The sequence below is a fragment of the Physella acuta genome, unplaced genomic scaffold, assembly GCF_028476545.2.
Source record: "Physella acuta isolate Inbredline_101_S28 unplaced genomic scaffold, ASM2847654v3 ptg002859l, whole genome shotgun sequence".
NCBI lineage: Eukaryota > Metazoa > Mollusca > Gastropoda > Physidae > Physella > Physella acuta.
This window is the reverse complement of record NW_026734258.1, coordinates 16,871-38,265: the sequence shown is the minus strand read 5'-3', so window position 1 is coordinate 38,265 and position 21,395 is coordinate 16,871. Positions and strand designations below refer to the sequence as shown.

Sequence of the window (21,395 nt, the reverse complement as noted above, 5' to 3'; positions counted from 1 at the left end):
ATTAAAAAGAACGATTTAAATCAGTTATAAAGTTAATACAATGTGAAAACATAATGAATTACATTTTAGGGAATGAATCTAATATATAAAGCTCAGTTCTGTAACGTGTGGCAAAAAACAAAAAAGTTTGTCGTTGACACTTCTACGGATTTAAGTGTTAGATTTTTTATCGTGCTCAAAGTCTAAATTTACGAGTCGAAAAAATTACCATTGAAAGTCTTTAAAAACAATTTTCATTCTATTTACTTAGAAGAATAATTTTTAATTATGAACGCGACATAAAATTTTTAAAAAGTGTATCGACGTTTATAAAATTTCTAAAATTGTGTCGGAAATGTATTGACTGCAAGTTACTTCCCTTTAATGAAAAATAAATCCTTAAGAAGAGAGAATTAACATTTTATTACTTTGTTTTTGGTGTTAAGAAAAAAAAAATAATTACACAATTAGCGGGGATTGATTAAGTGCAATGTCGTTAGGTATTTTTAACACTGCCTTTTATTTATTCTATACACTGAACATACTGTTCAATAATTATTATTTTTTTTTTAAATCAATAACATTTAATAAGCCAGGGTCCTACAAATCATATACGTTTATTTCTTTCCATTTACGGATAAGCTTGGAGTATTATCATTTTTGTTCACTAAATTGAAACAGGCGCGTCCGCCGGCGCCCCTGCACGGTTTTGATTTGGCACCCTGGGCTATCATGTGAGCGCTATGCTGCATAATTTTGTTTTAAACAGTGCGATAGACTATGGATAAGAAAGGTTACTATAGTCTTTAAGTGAATCAAATCCGGGCGTCCTCCGGCACCCCGACAGGGTGCTATTTGGCGCCCCGGGCCTTCCGGTGTACGCTATGGTATCTACGTTCGCGTGAGTTCAAAAGACTATAAATAAGTTATGCACTATAGGCGTTAACTAAGTTCAATCAGGCGGGTGACGTCATGGTGCGTCCCTCTGGCGCCCAGACAGGGTGCTTTTTGGGGTCCCGGGCCTCCGTGTTCGGTTTTCGCGCCTACGTTCACTAAAGTGAGTGCAAAAGACTATGAATAAGTTGGGGTACTATAGTCGTTTATTAAGTTGAAGTAGGGCGATTCAGCCCCGTGAGCACTTTGCGTTTATATTCGCGTTAGTGTTTTCTTTGTGTTTAGGTTGGGTTTGCGTTAGTGGTTGCGTTTTTGATTTGGTTCGTTTTTGTTCTTTCTTTTTTCGTTTTCGTTTGTGTTTTATTTTCATTGGGTTTGTGTTTGTATTTGTGTTTGAGGTTGGTTTTGCGTTTGGATTTGGTTTGTTTTCGTTTGTTTTTCTTTTGTGTTTTTTTTTCTTTGGGTTTGTGGTTGGTTTTGCGTTTGTATTTTGGTTTGTTTTCGTTTGCTTTTTCGTTTGTTTTTTTTTCTTTGGGTTTGTGTTTGTGTTTGTGGTTGGTTTTGTGTTTGGATTTGGTTTGTTTTCGTTTGCTTTTTTCTTTGTGTTCGTATTGGTGTTTGTGGTTGTGGTTGGTTTGTTTGTAAGTTTTTGTTTTCGTTTGTATTTGTAATTGTGTTAGCGTTATGTTTGCGTTTTGTTGTTTTGGTTTTGGTTGGTTGTGGTTTGGGTGGGCAATGCCGGGTTTATGATGATTACTAAACACACAGGTGATGGTCTTTAACAGAAGGGTTTTTCACAGAAGCCAGAGCAGGGCCTGGCCGGGACGGCTAGTCTAATATATAAAGCTTAGTTCTGTAACGTGTGGCAAAAAAAAAAAAGTTTGTCGTTGACACTTCTACGGATTTAAGTGTTAGATTTTTTATCGTGCTCAAAGTCTAAATTTACGAGTCAAAAAAATTACCATTGAAAGTCTTTAAAAACAATTTTCATTCTATTTACTTAGAAGAATAATTTTCAATTATGAACGCGACATAAAATTTTTTAAAAAGTGTATCGACGTTTATAAAATTTCTAAAATTGTGTCGGAAATGTATTGACTGCACAGTTACTTCCCTTTAATAAAAAAAAATTCTTAAGAAGAAAGAATTTACATTTTATTACTTTGTTTTTGGTGTTAAGAAAAAAAAATAATTACATAATTAGCGGGGATTGATTAAGTGCAATGTCGTTAGGTATTTTTAACACTGCCTTTTATTTATTCTATACACTGAACATACTGTTCAATATTTTTTTTTTTTTTAAATCAATAACATTTAATAAGCCAGGTCCTACAAATCCTATATGTTTATTTCTTTCCATTTACGGATAAGCTTGGAGTATTATCATTTTTTGTTCACTAAATTGAAACAGGCGCGTCCGCCGGCGCCCTTGCACGGTTCGATTTGGCACCCTGGGCTATCATGTGAGCGCTATGCTGCATAGTTTTGTTTTTAACAGTGCGATAGACTATGGGTAAGAAAGGTTACTATAGTCTTTAAGTGAATCAAATCTGGGCGTCCTCCGGCACCCCGACAGGGTGCTATTTGGCGCTCCGGGCCTTCCGGGTGTACGCTATGGTATATACGTTCGCGTGAGTTCAAAAGACTATGAATAAGTTATGTACTATAGTCGTTTTACTAAGTTCAATCAGGCGGTGACGTCATGGTGCGTCCTCTGGCGCCCAGACAGGGTGCTATTTGGGGTCCCGGGCCTCCCGTGTTCGGTTTCGCGCCTACGTTCATTAAAGTGAGTGCAAAAGACTATGAATAAGTTGGTGGTACTATAGTCGTTTATTAAGCTGAAACAGGCGATTCCGCCCCGGGCTAGACTCTGAGCACTGTGCGTTTATGTTCGCGTTAGTGTTTTCTTTTGTGTTTAGGTTGGGTTTGCGTTAGTGGTTGCGTTTTGATTTGGTTCGTTTTTGTTCTTTCTTTTTTCGTTTTCGTTTGTGTTTTATTTTCTTTGCGTTTGTGTTTGTATTTGTGTTTGTGGTTGATTTTGCGTTTGTATTTGGTTTGTTTTCGTTTGTTTTTTCGTTTGTGTTTTTTTCTTTGGGTTTGTGGTTGGTTTTGCATTTGGATTTGGTTTGTTTTCGTTTGCTTTTTCGTTTTTTTTTCTTTGTGTTCGTATTGGTGTTTGTGGTTGTGGTTGGGTTAGTTGTTAGGTTTTTGTTTTCGTTTGTATTTGTAATTGTGTTAGCGTTATGTTTGCGTTTTGTTGTTTTGGTTTTTGGTTTGGGTGTGCAATGCCGGGTTTATGATGATTACTAAACACACAGGTAATGGGTCTTTAACAGAAAGGTTTTTCACAGAAGCCAGAGCAGGGCCTGGCCGGGACGGCTAGTACATTTTAAAATGAAAGTAAATGTCGCACACAAAAAATGGCGAAATTCCAAAAATAAATAACTTCCACAGAGCTAGTCAAAAGAGGGGGTCAAAGTTCACATCCACGGGCGCAACTTTGTGGCGGGAAACTTTATCGCCTCCAACATCGTGAGCGCCGTCAGCATGTGCCGTAGGACCTTGGTCATCCTGACCGGGAACTTCTGCAAGAGTCACTGGTGTAAATACGAGGTCCAGGTAGGTGGAATTATTATTGTGCTTGCAAGTGCTTTTAAAAATATCTAAACAGTAATTCCAGTTCTAATCTAGAACTAAACGATTAAAACCTTTTCTTTATAAGCAAAAAATAACGTTTAGTTTTGGTTTGCCAGTAAATAATAATCTATTATTAACAAAATGCGTTATTTTAAAAAATAAAATGAACTGTTATATTTAATTTAGGCGTTGATTTAAAAACCACTGAAATCTGTGTCTGATTTAAGACAAGACTGGCACATTGTTCAGCTCTAAGGGGGTGACACCACATGAAAAATGTTTTTCTTTATTATGCATGTTAATGATAATGTAACAGATTTATTTGTTCACGGTATTTGTTCTCTAAACAAAAAAATGTATAAAATCATATTTTGTAGTTCTAGCTGCCCCGAAAGCCATGAAATGTTTAAATTGAACACATTTTCAAAACTCTCCATCTTTGCTCGCTCAATATTCAAAACAAAATCTCATTTAAGATATTCACTTTGCTGTTTATTTTTTAACTTTTTAAATGTATTTTTAAATAAGAAAATATACAACAACAAAAAATAAGTAGACGGTTTTACATAAACTTTAATATTTTCTAAGTATTGCAGTAAAATGAAAACACAAAACTTGAAAAGTAGTGTAATGCTCAAAACGTGTGCAAAGTTTCACTTTTGTGTTACACTAGGTTAATGGGACGGCGTAGTAAAACTTACGAAAGTTGTTTTTTTCCTTCAAAAAGATAGAATTGTTAACTACGTGTAAATTGGTTTATTCTTTTATCTTAGTTTAAGGCGTACTAACCCAGTTTTTTTAGTATTGCAATCACAATAAACAGTGTATTTTTCACTAAAAAAATGTGTAGGCCGATAATTTTAAAATTATAAACGAAAAAGAAATAAAAGTTTTAACAAAAAAGTTTTAACCGCGTGTTTTGTTTTATCTAGTAACAATTTAACCACCTAGCCCACATCATTAGTTGATAACAGATCGCGAAAAGGCTCAAATTTCTGTACCTTAGTACGATTGGTCAATAGAATTAATGAATCATTTTCCTTTAGTAATCATTTAAACATTTAAGTAAGCCTATATATGGCGGCATTGCCTTGACCGTAGTGGTTGCCTAGACCGTAGTATGACCTTGACCTTTCTATTTCAGATGGCTAACATGGAGTCGGTCCACGACGGACGTCCGGTGCTGATATTCCTGGTCAAAGAGAACATGGCGGCCAAGAACCTAGGCGAGCTCATGTCCTTCCTCCGCTGCAACACTTACGTCCCCTACCCACAGGGGGAGCAACTCTCGGAGCGGGAGATGAAGGCCATGTGGGACAAATTGGCGCAGGACCTGCGCTAGCTGTAGGACCTCAGCGATGACATTCAGGTCTAGATCGTCTCATGGAGAACATTTAGGTCTAGATCGTCTCATGGAGCTAATACGCTGGCTGAAGGACATTCAGGTCTAGATCGTCTCATAGAGGACATTTAGGTCTAGATCGTCTCATGGAGCTAATACGCTGGCTGAAGGACATTCAGGTCTAGATCGTCTCATTGAGGACATTTAGGTCTAGATCGTCTCATGGAGCTAATACGCTGGCTGAAGGACATTCAGGTCTAGATCGTCTCATAGAGGACATTTAGGTCTAGATCGTCTCATGGAGCTAATACGCTGGCTCATAGTTTGGAGGACATTCATGATGTCCTATTGCTGGCCTTCCAGGATCCTCTACACCACAGTACTTGAATGGCAAATACCCTTGAGCTCTAGCAGTCATTATTTTCGTGTGCCGACAGCCATCCTTGCAAGGTTCACACAACAATGTAACTGGATATCATTTATAGCCTCGGGCATATTGCTTCATCAACCGTATAAACGGGTCCTTCAAAGAAAAATATTGGATTACTAATCAGGCGTATCGTTTTACCACATACGATGCCCATTAAAACCAGTGATAACAAAAACAATTAAACTGTTTGGAGTTTAAATCAAAATCGATGTTACAAAGGAAAACAAGGTTTTTTTTTAAGCTTTGACAACCTTTTGACAGCCTCTTGACCGTTGTGTGATTTCTTATTACGGCATGGTGTCTTGTATTAATCAGGAAAAGAATTTTTCAATATAGAAAATTCTTTTTTCCCTTAAGAAAACATATTGTAATAAATGCTGTAACTGTATATGTATTTTTTTCTTACAAATTGGTTGCAAATTATTATTTTTATTATTGTTGGTTATAAATCATTTTATTTTTTAATTTAAAAAAGAACGAGAGCCCATAAGTTTTATTGCTTCTTAAAAACATTTCTATATATCTTCCATCAATGAGAGATATGATTTTTTAAATATATATTTAGAATCAGTCGGTACACATCTTCCTAAGATCCACTCTTTGATGCTTTTCTCTAAACGTGCAGTTTTTCCGTGAGAGTCAAACGGTATGCTTTCTACAAATCTTTTTCATAAACAAAAACAAAAGAACGATTTATCGGAAAAAAAGGTAATCGTAACTTGTTCCTGGAGCTATCACTACCCCATTTGTTTGCAACATCAATTTTCGTTATATCAATGGATACATGTTTTATTTTTGTATTGTGGGAGGAGATTGACAAATGACTCACAAAATGGCTTCCTGTGTTATTTAACCCATGCTACTTAGATCGGCCACATGAGGTAGACATATTAGAATTGTAAGCTATAACATTAAAAATAATTTCCCCGCATCATCACTATTATAGTTTAACTTATCAACCGTAATGGTATTTAAACTACTTAATAACTAGTTGTTTGCACCCGTTGAGGAAAAGTTGCAACGGGGCCTATTCTGCTAATTTTCTTTTATCACATTTTGACCCTTCTATTATGAAATATGGCCTGCAGATATGTAAACCATAGCTCTATTCGGGTTTGTATCTGAATCTTAAATTCCAAACTAACTCAGTATTTGAAGAAACGACAAATTTTGACACAGCTGAAGGTCAAGAACTTGTACGCTAACTTCGGTGAGTATGTAAATCTGAAGACAAACTCGTAAGAATATGAGAATTTGTTAAACTGGAGACACTTTCCTCAAAAATGTGAGAGTTAGGAGACACCATCTGCCAGAGCAAAAGAATCTCACCATTATTCAGGTAAGTTAAAAAAAAACCCACACCTTTATAGTGCGGGAGGATGCTTTTTGTTACACTGTGTAGTATATCACACTGACATATTTATATCAAAGATTATTATAATAAAAGGAACATGTAGAAAATAATAAATATGTATTCAGTTAATAAGAAACAACGAAGCCTCGCTTCGATATTTTAAATAAACAAGAGTACCCAAAATGCAACAGTTATAAAAATGTTTACTAATAATATAATCAAATTAAATACCGGTAGACCAAGTTTATCGTAACTTCGCTTAGGACAAATTGATTTGTCCTAACAACTGATTTGAACAAAAAATAACTAAATGTACGCTTTAAAAAAAAATTACAATTTTACATAGCATATATTTGTCTTGAATTAACAATAGCGGAAGTAATCTTTTTTTGCCGTTCAATAAAAATATTCACATTTGGTTTGGAAAATACTAGCTGGCAAGTACAAACACGAGAAGATGGTGACATACATATTAGCCCTATTGGAAACGTCATATCATTGTTTCATAGTGGGCTTTATCGGTAGGTCATTGGCGTGACATTGCCTCTGTGTGTGGTTGAGGGTGTGGGGTGTGTAGGGGATCTGCTAGGTATACAGTTAGTAACATATTGTATTGCTAAGGGCATGGAATTACACCCCTCCCTATGTACTAGTCTATAAGCTGTCTCTGTTCTAGAAGGTTTAACATTATTTTTATGAAGGCGGAAGTGTGTCGTGCTTGCGGATTAGCAACAAGCCAAATCATAGATTTCAATGACGATACTTTAACCCCAGGCCTTTCCTTATCTTCAACTTGGCTCTTATACAAAAAAAAACCGAGGCTCTTATATAAGAAAATCCGTGTATGGCTAATAGACACGAGCATACCATGTCAGAAGTTTTTAAAATTTTGTTTGTGTGGTCTGCGTGCGGGTTCCCTTGGCTTGTAAACTTATGCTGAACTGGATTAGGTAGCACTTACTTCAACGTAGTTTTACATCAACGCAAGATGGAGGTTATTTCATAACTTGAAAGCAAATGTAGTCAATGGAGCATCATTTTTTCAACCAACGGTTCAACAACAATAACAGCAAAGGAATTGTGTTTCGTGAATGCCTAAAACGTGTGCTACTTTCTGACCTAAGTATAAAAAGTCGCTTTGTCCGAGCTAGGTAAATAAAGACTGACTCTGTACGACACCATATATGTCAGACGCTCATTCTAACATCAGCTAATAATTATAGTACTGTCTAAAATTTGTCTCACTCACTCCATAATTTTACACATAATTTAAACAAAACCGTACAATTGTTTTCACTAAAACTTCCAGCTCCCAGTTATTAGACCAATCACAGTCATGATAACAAAATTCACTATCTCGTGTTTGCTCTTGGTTTTTTTGACCAATGAAGCGGGAGCATACACTTTACGTCCACCGGACATGACGTCTTCAGTTACTGTTAACGGAAAGTCTGATTCTAAAAATTCCTGGTTAAATGACAAGTCAACCAATACAAAAAATAACAATGTACATCGTATGGCAATCCCATTTAATAACGTTGTATCATTTAAGAAAAAAGACGCCGTCCTGACAAAAATGAAAAGTAATTCCTCACCCAGTAACAAACTAACAATGGACTTAGGTGTCAATAACCAAGTGACCTCTGACCTCAATAACAGCAACAAAAGAGAATCTCTTCTCGAGTTGTCAAAAACACAATCATGCAATCCCAGAAGGAATTCAACTTACAGCATATATTCGGGATGTAGGTGCTACAACGAAACAAATTGCTGTGATTGCAGCGGCCTTCGACTAACATCCGTCCCTCAAAACCTACCGCCTAACATAACAAAACTTGACATGTACAACAACGCTTTAACTGAAATACCTCCGCATTCGTTAAATAAGTACTCACGACTTAGAATATTGCATTTGAATTCAAACAACATTTCAAAGCTGAATGAAAGCTCGTTTTCGGGTCTGGAAAACTTGACGTTTCTCCGACTGGACGATAATTCCCTAGCGATGACCCCTGACACGTTTCCCGTGGGTGTCTTCAAGCCTTTGGTGTCCCTCACGGCCTTGAGGTTGAATAAAAACTTTAACTCGGCGGTAGGAGGGAACAATTTTAGTTACCCAGATTTAGCGCTATCTGACTTGAAAAACTTGAAGGCGCTTTATATGGACGGGCTAACGAATGCGTCGTTCGGAGTGGGATTCAGTAGGATGACGTCATTGGTCAACCTGACCGTAACTGGCTATCTGGATGGATACTGTAATATAATTTGTTTAAGCAACACGACATTCCAGTACCTGGGACACATCAAGGTCCTCAACCTCAGCAACTGCCACCTACACGGAAAGCACATTGACAAGGATGCCTTCACGCCTTTGGTGAGCCTGGAGATGCTGGACATCCACTACAACGAGGACATTGGAATCAAACACCTGCAGCATATCATGCACGGGCTGAGGAACAACACGAACCTGTGGTGGCTGGACGTTAGCACCATCGAGTGGCGCTACTCCACCGGAACTCAAGTCAATGCCAGTCACGTGACCAACCTCCCCAAGTCCTTGACCACTCTCAAGGTCGCGGGGAACAGCATTGAGAAGATAGACAACGACACGTTCGACCATCTCCCCCCAAACTTAACTCTTCTGGACATCGGAAAAAACCGAATCGTGTTCGGGGTTTTCCTTGAATTTCTCCCAAAACTGACCAAACTCCAGACTTTACTGATCAACGGTGAAGATTTCCTCTACAACATCCCCACATCATACAAGAAAGAATTCATCGAACATTTTCATTCCCACCGCAAGAGGAGAAGCGTTGGGGATGACAACGCTCTAGTATTCCACCTCCCACCACAACTGTCCCGGATAGAAATGGTTAACGCTGAGTTGCAGTACCGTCTGTCACGGCTGACGATAGACAGCAACAACTCCCTGACAGACCTTGTGTTGGACAGAAACTTTTTGCCTGAGCTGCAAGGTCCGTTCATCGGCTTCAATCATTTGACCACCCTCAGTATCTATTCGAGCTATGTTAGTTCCCTGGAGTGGACGTTTTTCTCCAATTTCCCGCGTTTGGAGAATCTTAACCTCGGCACAAACCTACTTGGGGATTTTTTAAACACTCTTGACGATCCTGTTTTCGCTAATTTGACAAATCTGAAAAAGTTAGATCTTTCTATTAACAACATTCAAAATTTAAGTTATGGTTTATTTATCGGTCTCAACAATCTTACTATTCTAGATCTGTCAAACAATCGTCTTTCGGAATTTAATGTAAAAATCAGTGGGATGAAAAACTTGAGACTGTTAAATCTGAGTCACAATTCGATCTCGTCACTTCCTGATGACGTGATGGAAAGCATTGATTGGCTGATTGACCACCAGATACCTGTTGAGGTGGAGCTGAACAACTGCCCTATTCTTTGCACGTGTCAAAACTTGAAATTCCTAACCTGGATGGTCAAGTCTCCAGCATTTAAGTCGTTCAAGAACTATATCTGTGCTCACGACGACGTGTACGTACGCTTGACCAACGGCTACAACAAAACCGTGGAGCTGCTGAACAAAGAATGCGCATCCAACGAGAAGCTCTTCCTGTTTGTTGTTGCCGCCACGCTGCTCGTGCTGTTTGCTATCGTCGGTCTCATGATCTTCCGCTTCCGGTGGAGCCTGCGGTACCTGTACCACGCGGCGATGCTGAACTTCCATAGACGACACGAGACAAAAGGCAACCAATTTGACTATGACGTTTTTATCTCCTACGCCAACCCGGATGAACTTTTCGTCCTAGAGGTTGTCGAGCCGGGTAAGTCTTTAGGAGAAGATAATGTATCTTTTGGTAATATACATATTAGGGTGTTGAAGTTTCCGTGATAATAAGGTTGTCTATTTGCCGATTACTAATTTTATGGCTATTTCGGTTTAACCCAATTACCTTTGTGTTGATTGTGCTTTGTTTTAAAAAAAAAGTCGAGCTGGGTCATTAGTTACTTATGGTTTCCTTTTTATTTGGTCAGCATAAAAAAATGTTGGAAGTTTATACACGCAATTTTTTTTCTTTAAAATTAATAATCAAGAAATTAAATGACTTACTCTTTGAGTTAAGGTGAATATTACAGTAAAAATACTTTTTAAATCTACTTACTTGAAAGACTTCCTCAATACTTCCATTAATATTGAATTAGCATTATTTTTACACATTATACATGATTTATATTTAGCCAGGGCATTACCTGGCCGGATCAGTTGTTTAGTATTCCAAAAGATTAACAAAACAAAAAAAATAATAAACCTGGAACGATCTACCCTAAACTTTCTCAAATATTCTTATATAAAACAACAGGGGATGGCAACTCGGGATATAGACATGATTTTTAATCCATTTTTAATTACTTAAACTTTTTAAAATAGAACAGAATCTCGTAGAAAAAAAGAATTGCACACCAAGTGAACGCAAAACAAAATTGCACATATTGTCATATTTAATGTATCTGATTTATATGTTCATACTAATACTAACATTTTACCCTACACATCTAATTGTTTTTAAAAAACTATATTATTGCAGATTCGGTGATTTATATATAAACACTAGCCGTCCCGGCCAGGCCCTGCTCTGGCTTCTGTGAAAAACCTTTCTGTTAAAGACCATTACCTGTGTGTTTAGTAATCATCATAAACCCGGCATTGCCCACCCAAACCACAACCAACCAAAACAACAAAACGCAAACATAACGCTAACACAATTACAAATACAAACGAAAACAAAAACCTAACAACAAACCCAACCACAATCACAAACACCAATACAAACACAAAGAAAAAACAAACAAAAAAGCAAACGAAAACAAAAACCTAACAACAAACCCAACCACAACCACAAACACCAATACGAACACAAAGAAAAAAAAACGAAAAAGCAAACGAAAACAAACCAAATCCAAACGCAAAACCAACCACAAACACAAACCCAAAGAAAAAAACACAAACAAAAAAGCAAACGAAAACAAACCAAACCCAAACGCAAAACCAACCACAAACACAAATACAAACACAAACCCAAAGAAAAAAACACAAACGAAAACGAAAAAAGAAAGAACAAAAACGAACCAAATCAAAACGCAACCACTAACGCAAACCCAACCTAAACACAAAGAAAACACTAACGCGAACATAAACGCAAAGTGCTCACAGTCTAGCCCGGGGCAGAATCGCCTGTTTCAGCTTAATAATCGACTACAGTACTCCAACTTATTCATAGTCTTTTGCACTCACTTAAACGAACGTAGGTGCCAAACCAAACCAAATGAACAATTATAATACTCCAAGCTTATTCGTAAAATACCTACAACATTTGCACTTGATCAATCCCCGCTAATTATGTAATTATTTTTTTTCCCAACACCAAAACAAAGTAATAAAAAGTAAATTCTTTTCCATTAATGCAATGTTTTATAAAGGGAAGTAATTGTGTTTTCCTAATTTATCAAAGGGAAGTAAGTGCTAAAGGACTAAATATAAATAATTTTCAGACATAATTAGAATTTTTGTTATTTTTTAAAAATTATGTTTAATGAACATGTCGACAATTATTACTATCAGTTTGAAAAATGAAAATTATTTCCCAGCACTTTAAATAGTAATTTTTTAACTCATAAATTTAGACTATGAGCACGATAATAGTCTAACACTTAAATCCATCGAAGTATGCCAACGACAAACAAACTTATTTTTACATACAGAATTGAGCTATATATAAATATATATATATATATATATAAATATATATATATATATGTAACTAGGGGAAGTTACCAGAGAATAAGAACGCAGTACAGCGCTGTCAACTTTGACACGACTGATGTAATAACGCAGGTGTTGGCTGATAACGATCAGAAAGCCAAGGCGTAGTATCTTGGGAATCGATACGATAAGAACGCAATACGGTCTGTCAACTTTGATGTGACAGGATGCAGATGGCTTATTAAATCGGACTGTACGACAGAAGCGGCGTAATTAACATTCTGATGCAACGATTAGAATCGATTACGATTACGATTATGATAGAACCGAATACGATTACGAATACGAAGGGGATATATAGGAAGGCGACGGCTGAGCTCGCTCTCTCTCTCTCTCGATCAGTCAGTCAGTGAGGCAGTATCAAGTTGGTTATTGAACGGGTTAGCCGTATTGTGTTAAGAAGGACGATAGACATGTGCATTCAGTTATGTGAAGACTAGTGAGGACTGTTGGGGGTCAGTTGATTCAGACTATTATTGTGAAGCATTCCTTTTGATTCATTATATTATTGTGAAGCATTTCTTTGATTCATGTAATAAAAGGATCAATAGCGAACCTGCATCTTCGAGTATCTATACTGTGGTCGATGTTGTGTAGAATGAGTGGTTAGACTCGGTAACATTTGGCGTTGTCGAGCAGAACTCGTTAACATTTGGCACTACAGGCAAATAGTCTCGTTACATTTGGCGCTGCGAGCAGGGTGAATTCAACAAGACTTGCCGCTTGAGGCACCCATAGTCAACCTTGTTCATAACTGTGTTTCGTGTGTGTGTGAATTCGGACATTCAGGAACAGTGAAAATTGAGGAACGAGGAAAATTTTTCATACACACACGGTAAGAAAGAACTCTTTTTTTTTTACTCAAGGAATAAAATGTCTACTCTGGACGAGAAGCAGACCCATATTGTGGTCCTGCCCAGAGAGTCCCACATTAACAAATTTTACGGGGACGGTGATCCAGCTTTAACCAACAGGTTCAGTGAAGAGGTCAAAGCGGCCTGGGCCTCGAGACACATGTCACCAGAGGAAAGATTAAGACTGCTGATGGGCAGTATAGGAGAGACGGTTAGGGCAGAGGTCAAATGCCACGATAAAACCATCCAATCAGATCCAGATAAGGTGCTGGATCTAATTATGGAGACCTTTGGGGAGAGACGGTCGGGATCGCAACTGCTATCGGGGTTCGTAGGCTTAAAGCAGAGAATGGCGGAGAGTGTGATGGAGTATTCACACCGAATGAACAGGGCCTTTGATTCGGTAAAGGGCAAAACACCTGACATTGATGTACGCCTACTGAGGGACCATTTCATCGAGGGGCTAGCAACCCCGATCTTAAGGAGAGAGTTGAAAGAGGAGGTCCACAAAGACCCGCAGTTGACCTTCCTTCAGGTCAGGAACTTAGCGATCCGCAGGTCCGAGGAGGAGGACCAATCGAACTGTTCGGTGGACAAAGTCTCTGTGCCGGAACAGAAACAATTCCCACCCACAGGGACCGGCACGGTAGAAACCATGATGGCTCAACTGTTGGCCCACCTGGATAAGGTTGACCAACGATTGGAGAGGTTAGAAAGCAGGTCAACAGCTGAGAATCAGGAAAAAGAACGGGACAAAACAGAGACAGGTTGGACGGCCGCGACCCGCCGGTCCATCGCTCCGGTGGACGGCTGACGGTCGACCAATTTGCTTGTCCTGTTCACAACCCGGACATATGGCACGGTACTGTCAGGGAAACGGTCGTCCTCTATAAGGCAGGGCCAGGCTACAGAGGGGCGAGGTTATGGCCCAAGAAACAAAATGATGGGAGTCTGTCCCGAAATGGTGATTACGATTGGGGACATCGCGGTGAAGGCAATTGTGGATACAGGCTCCCAGGTGACGACAATTACGGAAAATTTTTACACCAAATGGATGAAAGGAAAAGACCATAGGTTGAGGTCTGACACATGCATGCGCCTGACGGCAGCTAATGGACTAACCATTCCATACTGTGGTTATTTTCTGGCGGATGTCGTGGTGGCGGGACATAGGTTGAAGCAGGTTGGGGTGTTCGTTACGAAACACAACCTAGAGACAAATGTGTCAAATATACCTTGCCTGTTGGGCATGAATATTCTTGGCCAGTTGCCAGAATTTCTTACAAATATTGTCGGATCGACCACACCAGGTCGGGGATCCAAGTTGGCCAGGTTTGCCAAGACCAGAGGAAGGATATCAGTCCCGGCAAACACGGTCAAGGCAATCACATTACAAATTGGTGATAGAAGCGTGAATGGTGATGTGATGATAGAACCATGTGGCGCCGCACTGAGGGCAGGCGTCGTGTTACTGCGGACATACACATCAGCGGAGAAGGGACTAGTTCAAGGATTAGTGGCAAATGTTTTGGATGAGGAAATTTTTATACCGCCTAATACTCTGGTAGGAGTACCACAGAACGTCGAGGTACTAAGGTCGGCACAGTGCATCGAACTGAGCAATACCAGCAGTAATGAAGTAACAATTAGGTCGGTCAATGTGACGGCCGAGGTGAAGAAAGAGGATGGCCGATCATATACATTCCCGGAAACTGAGGACCCAAAACTAAATGAATTGCTGAATAAGTACAGGGATATATTTGCCTCGTACGAGGGTGATTTGGGTTACACGGAAGTAATAAAACACCAGATACCCTTACTACAAGACAAGCCGGTGGCGCAACCTTATCGAAGATTACCACCAAGTCACTACTCGGCGGTGAAAGCACACCTGAACGATCTACTAAAAAAGGGAATTATTACAACCAGCACTAGCCGGTATGCGGCACCGATAGTAGTGGTAAAAAAGAAGTCGGGGGAGATAAGACTGTGTTGTGATTACCGGAAATTGAACAATATCACAAGAAGGGATGCATTCCCCTTGCCTCGTATTGATGAATGTCTTGATGCGTTGGGGGGAGCAAGATTTTTTTCTACCTTGGATTTGGCTAGCGGCTACCACCAAGTGGCCATGCACCCCAACGATCAACATAAGACTGCATTTATTTCTCCACTGGGACTGTACGAGTGGACCCGTATGCCGTTTGGTCTAACTAATGCGCCTGCTACATTCCAGCGAGTAATGCAGAGTGCTATGAGTGACTTTCTATTTCAAATAATGTTGGTGTACTTGGATGATATACTGGTTTACTCAAAAACTTGGGAGGACCATCTAAAAAGATTAGAACAAGTGTTTCTCCGTCTTAGGGAGATAGGAGTAAAGCTGAACCCAGACAAATGCGGCTTCGGTCTGAAATCGGTACATTTTTTGGGTTATGTGATTTCGTCGGATGGCATCGCCACTGACCCAGATAAAATTGCAGCTGTTAAAGAATGGAAACAGCCAACAACTACAGTAGAGGTCAGATCATTCTTGGGCTTTGCTTCCTATTATAGAAAATTTGTACCTGGTTTTGCAAAAATTGCCGCACCGTTGCATGACTTGGTAAACAAAATGACAAAGAAACACAGTAAGGAGAAAAAGAAAGGTAAAACACAACTGATAGGTGAATTATGGACTGATGAATGCCTGAACTCGTTTAAGCTCTTGAAAAAGGCTTTGACAGAGACGCCGATATTAGGATACGCGGACTTTGACAAACCATTTCGGCTAGAAATTGACGCCAGCTCTAAAGGTCTGGGAGCTGTGCTATCACAACAACAAAAGCAAGGTTTCAGGGTTATTGCGTATGCCAGTCGAGCTCTGAAGGAATCAGAGAAGAACATGACAAATTACAGCGCCATGAAACTAGAACTTTTGACATTAAAATGGGCTGTGACTGAAAAATTCAGGGACTATCTATTAGGTGCTAAATGTGTGGTATACACTGACAATAACCCCTTGAGTCACCTAAAGACAGCAAAGTTGGGATCCATCGAACAGCGATGGGCAGCAGAATTGGCACTCTTTGACCTGGAGATAAAATATCGCCCGGGGCGGTCCAATGGCAATGCGGACGCTTTATCAAGGAATCCGTACGAGAGACCGGGCGATGAGGAAGAAACGCTGACAGGAATATGTGAGGTCAGAGCGTCAACAGATATCCCTCACGGGGTGCAAGTGATGCAAAACGGGCAGACCGGGGTGGAGCACATATCCACGGAGCCCGGACATATGGACATTAGTGATTTTAATTGCCTTAATCACAAAGAGATAAGAGATGCCCAGAGAACGGATAGTGGCTTACAGCCGCTGTTGAAACACGTCCAGGAACAAAAATTCCCAGGAAGAAGGGAAAGAGAACAATTTGGTCGAGAAACAAAGAAAATACTGAGTCAGTGGGACCGTCTCAGTATAAAGGATGGTGTTCTCATGCGGAGAATTCATGACCAAATAGATGGGACAATACACCAGGTGGTGGTGCCTGGACAGTTACGAGAAGAAGTGCTAAGGTTGGCACATGACAGGGCAGGACACCAGGGTCAGGACAGGACGCACAAAATATTACGACGGAGGTGTTACTGGCCCAATATGGAGATGGAGGTCAAACGCCATTGTGAGGCTTGTGTGAGGTGTCAGCATGCGAAAATGCCAGTTGTCAAAATGAGACAGCCATCAGGACACCTACTAGCGACAAAACCACTAGAGATTGTGGCTATGGACTTTACGTCGTTGGAGCAATCATCGGATGGGACGGAACATGTGTTGGTAATGACTGATGTATTCACCAAATGGACTGTGGCGGTGCCCACACGAGATCAGACTGCCAAAACAGTGGCAAAGGTCCTAATAGAACATTGGTTCATCAAATATGGCATACCAAGACAATTACACTCTGACCAAGGAAGGGCCTTTGAGTCAGAAGTAATTAACCAACTGTGCAGCCACTACGGGATCAACAAATCTAGAACAACCACATTTAATCCGAAAGGAAACGGACAGTGCGAGCGGTTCAACCGCAGCATGCATGATTTGCTGCGTACTCTAGAACCTGAACAGAAAAAACGTTGGCCTGATTTTCTCCCAGAGTTGGTATATCTATACAACTGCACCCCCCATGCCACAACCGGCTTTTCGCCACACATGTTGCTGTTCGGACGGGAGGCTCGACTCCCTCTTGACTTGTTCCTAGGAAAAAAGGAGAGTATGACTGGCTCATACACTGCACTGGAATATGTGAATGAACATATGAGACGAATTAGAGAAATGTACAGGGTAGTACAGGAAAGACTAGAACATGAAGCACGGCGAAGGGAACCGCCGGTACAGACAAAGGACCCGCCACTCAAACTGAACGACAGGGTATTACTGCGTAGCCACCCGTTAGGCAGAAACAAAATCCACGACCTCTGGGGACAGGAGATATGGCAAGTCGTGGAGATGCCTAAAGTAGCAGGTGGCCCCTTTAAGATAAGACCCATCGATCACGCCAAACCGGATCGGTGGGCGAATATTGCTCAATTAAAGAAATATTGTCATAGTCAAGAAGAGCAGTTACACACAAGGAAACCTAAGACAATTAGGGAACCGGAAACTATAACGGAAATTCACATACCCATCCCGGAACCATGTCACCATCAACAGCGCAACAGCGATACACAAGGGGAGGATACCGGCAACAAGGAGGATCCCGGTCCTCCCAGAAGCAGAGACACAGTAGAACAGCAGATAAGTGGTCCGCGGAGAAGTTTGAGAAACAGAAAGAATACGAAATTTTTTGTCAGCAACCATCAATTCTTTCATGGTCGCGCTGGTATGAGAACAGACTGTTCAAAAAAGTCATAAAAGTGAACTGGTGAAGGCACCAAACGAAAAAGGGTGGATGTGAATTCTAGAACTGTTTTGTGTCTGAGGAAGATGATGTAGACACATTTGATATGTGAAATAGGGATAACTGTCAATCTTATACGAATGTGACGACATTGACAGTGAGTGGAACAATACATTTTTTTTTACGGTGGTGCGATTGACTTTGAAGGACTGCACCTGCCAAGCGTTGTTTGTGGTTGATAACACACAAAAAAAGGCAGGGGTGGATGTAACTAGGGGAAGTTACCAGAGAATAAGAACGCAGTACAGCGCTGTCAACTTTGACACGACTGATGTAATAACGCAGGTGTTGGCTGATAACGATCAGAAAGCCAAGGCGTAGTATCTTGGGAAGCGATACGATAAGAACGCAATACGGTCTGTCAACTTTGATGTGACAGGATGCAGATGGCTTATTAAATCGGACTGTACGACAGAAGCGGCGTAATTAACATTCTGATGCAACGATTAGAATCGATTACGATTACGATTATGATAGAACCGAATACGATTACGAATACGAAGGGGATATATAGGAAGGCGACGGCTGAGCTCGCTCTCTCTCTCTCTCGATCAGTCAGTCAGTGAGGCAGTATCAAGTTGGTTATTGAACGGGTTAGCCGTATTGTGTTAAGAAGGACGATAGACATGTGCATTCAGTTATGTGAAGACTAGTGAGGACTGTTGGGGGTCAGTTGATTCAGACTATTATTGTGAAGCATTCCTTTTGATTCATTATATTATTGTGAAGCATTTCTTTGATTCATGTAATAAAAGGATCAATAGCGAACCTGCATCTTCGAGTATCTATACTGTGGTCGATGTTGTGTAGAATGAGTGGTTAGACTCGGTAACATTTGGCGTTGTCGAGCAGAACTCGTTAACATTTGGCACTACAGGCAAATAGTCTCGTTACATATATATATATATATATATATATATATATATATATATATATATATATATATATATATATATATATATATATATATATATATAGCTAACACCACGGTCAGCAAAGCATCTCATCCCATACCACTCCACCTCTACACCATACCACTCCACCTCTACACCATACCACTCCCGTCCATCCGTTCGTCAATTTAAAAAATAAGTTAAAAAGAATTTGTCTATTTAAAAGAACGATTTAAATCAGTTATAAAGTTAATAAAATGTGAAAACATAATGAATTAATTCAGGCTATAATGACTATCTATTTCGTTACATTTTAGGGAATGAATAAATTGTATAATTATAGTAAATGTCGCACACAAAAATATGTCGAAATTCCAAAGATAAATAACTTCCACAGAGCTAGTCAAAAGAGGGGTCAAAGTTCACATCCACGGGCGCAACTTTGTGGCGGGAAACTTTATCGCCTCCAACATCGTGAGCGCCGTCAGCATGTGCCGTAGGACCTTGGTCATCCTGACCGGGAACTTCTGCAAGGGTCACTGGTGTAAATACGAGGTCCAGGTAGGTGGAATTATTATTGTGCTTGCAAGTGCTTTTAAAAATATCTAAACAGTAATTAAAGTTCTAATAGAGAACTAAACGATTAAAACCTTTTCTTTAGAAGCAAATAATAACGTTTAGTTTTTGTTTGCCAGTAAAAAACAATCTATTCTTTACAAAATGCGTTATTTTTAAAAATAAAATGAACTGTTGGATTTAATTTAGGCGTTTAAAAAAAAACAACTGAAATCCGTATCAGATTCAAGACAAGCCTGGCACATTGTTCAGCTCTAAGGGGTGACACCACATGAAAAATGTTTTTCTTTATTATGCGAGTTAATGATAATGTAACAGATTTAATTGTTCACAGTATTTGTACTCTAAACCAAAAAATGTATAAAATCACATTTTGTAGCTCTAGCTGCCCCGAAAGCCATGAAATGTTTAAATTGAACACATTTTCAAAACTCTCTATCTTTGCTCGCTCAATATTCAAAACAAAATCTCAGTTAAGATATTCACTTAGCCATTTATTTTCTAGCTTTTAAAAGGAAATTTTAAATAAGAAAATATACAACAACAAAAAATAAGTAGACGGTTTTACATAAACTTTAATATTTTCTAAGTATTGCAGTAAAATGAAAACACAAAACTTGAAAAGTAGTGTAATGCTTAAAACTTATGCCAAGTTTCACTTTTGTGTGACACTAGGTTAATGGGACCAGTGGCGTATTATACCCCCCCCCATAGACCCCTCGGTATATATATATATATATATATATATATATATATATATATATATATATATATATATATATATATATATATATATATATATATATGAAGGGGGGTTGCAAATCGAAAGGTCGTCCCCGGGTAAAAATTTGAAACCCCCCCCCCCCCCCCATGAGACGATCCTGGCTACGCTACTGAATGGGACGACGTGGTCACATAGTAAAAAGATAGAAGTGCAAATTGGTTTATTCTTTTATCTTAGTTTAAGGCGTACTAACCCAGTTTTTTATTAGTATTGCAATCCTAATAAACAGTGTATTTCTCAATAAAAAATTTGTAGGCCGATAATTTTAAAATTATACATGAAAGCGAAATAAAAGTTTAACAAAAAAGTTTAACCGCGTGTTTTGTTTTATCTTGTAACAATTTAACCACCTAGCCCACATCATTAGTTGATAACAGATCGCGAAAAGGTTAGTTATCTGTACCTTAGTACGATTGGTCAGTAGAATTAATGAATCATTTTCCTTTAGTAATCATTTAAACATTTAAGTAAGCCTATATATAGCGGCATTGCCTTGACCGTGGTGGTTGCCTTGACCGTAGTATGACCTTGACCTTTCTGTTTCAGATGGCTAACATGGAGTCGGTCCACGACGGACGTCCGGTGCTGATTTTCCTGGTCAAAGAGAACATGGCGGCCAAGAACCTGGGTGAGCTCATGTCCTTCCTCCGCTGCAACACTTACGTCCCCTACCCGCAGGGGGAGCAACTCTCGGAGCGGGAGATGAAGGCCATGTGGGACAAACTGGCACAGGACCTACGCTAGCTGTCGGACCTCAGCGAGGACATTTATATCTATATTGTCTCATGGAACTGATACGCTGGCTGATAGTTTGGAGCATTCAGGTCTAGATCGTCTCATGGAGGACATTCAGGTCTAGATCGTCTCATGGAGGACATTCAGGTCTAGATCGTCTCATGGAGCTAATACGCTGGCTCATAG

At 39.5% G+C, this 21,395-nt stretch overlaps 2 protein-coding genes across 2 annotated transcripts; both read left to right on the top strand.

Moving 5' to 3' along the window:
- Nucleotides 1-3,352: 3,352 nt before the first annotated feature.
- On the top strand, nucleotides 3,353-5,427 carry LOC131934521 (toll-like receptor 2). Its single transcript, XM_059290559.1, has 2 exons — nucleotides 3,353-3,492; nucleotides 4,655-5,427. Exons 1-2 carry the CDS (start codon nucleotides 3,421-3,423, stop codon nucleotides 4,850-4,852), a joined length of 270 nt encoding a protein of 89 aa, XP_059146542.1. The 5' UTR covers nucleotides 3,353-3,420; the 3' UTR covers nucleotides 4,853-5,427.
- Nucleotides 5,428-8,396: 2,969 nt separating this feature from the next.
- Nucleotides 8,397-21,310, top strand: LOC131934520 (toll-like receptor 4). The gene is made up of 3 exons (XM_059290558.1): nucleotides 8,397-10,439; nucleotides 19,512-19,675; nucleotides 21,021-21,310. The coding sequence occupies exons 1-3, from the start codon at nucleotides 8,477-8,479 to the stop codon at nucleotides 21,216-21,218; spliced, it is 2,325 nt and encodes a 774-aa protein (XP_059146541.1). The 5' UTR covers nucleotides 8,397-8,476; the 3' UTR covers nucleotides 21,219-21,310.
- The last annotated feature ends 85 nt before the right edge of the window (nucleotides 21,311-21,395 follow it).

Coding starts and splice junctions, on each gene's coding strand:
- LOC131934521 (XM_059290559.1), top strand. CDS start 3,421: ATGTGCCGTAGGACCTTGGTCATCCTGACCGGGAACTTCTGCAAGAGT. Junction 3,493..4,654: donor GGTGTAAATACGAGGTCCAG/GTAGGTGGAATT, acceptor TTTCTATTTCAG/ATGGCTAACATGGAGTCGGT.
- LOC131934520 (XM_059290558.1), top strand. CDS start 8,477: ATGTACAACAACGCTTTAACTGAAATACCTCCGCATTCGTTAAATAAG. Junction 10,440..19,511: donor CCTAGAGGTTGTCGAGCCGG/GTAAGTCTTTAG, acceptor TAACTTCCACAG/AGCTAGTCAAAAGAGGGGTC. Junction 19,676..21,020: donor GGTGTAAATACGAGGTCCAG/GTAGGTGGAATT, acceptor TTTCTGTTTCAG/ATGGCTAACATGGAGTCGGT.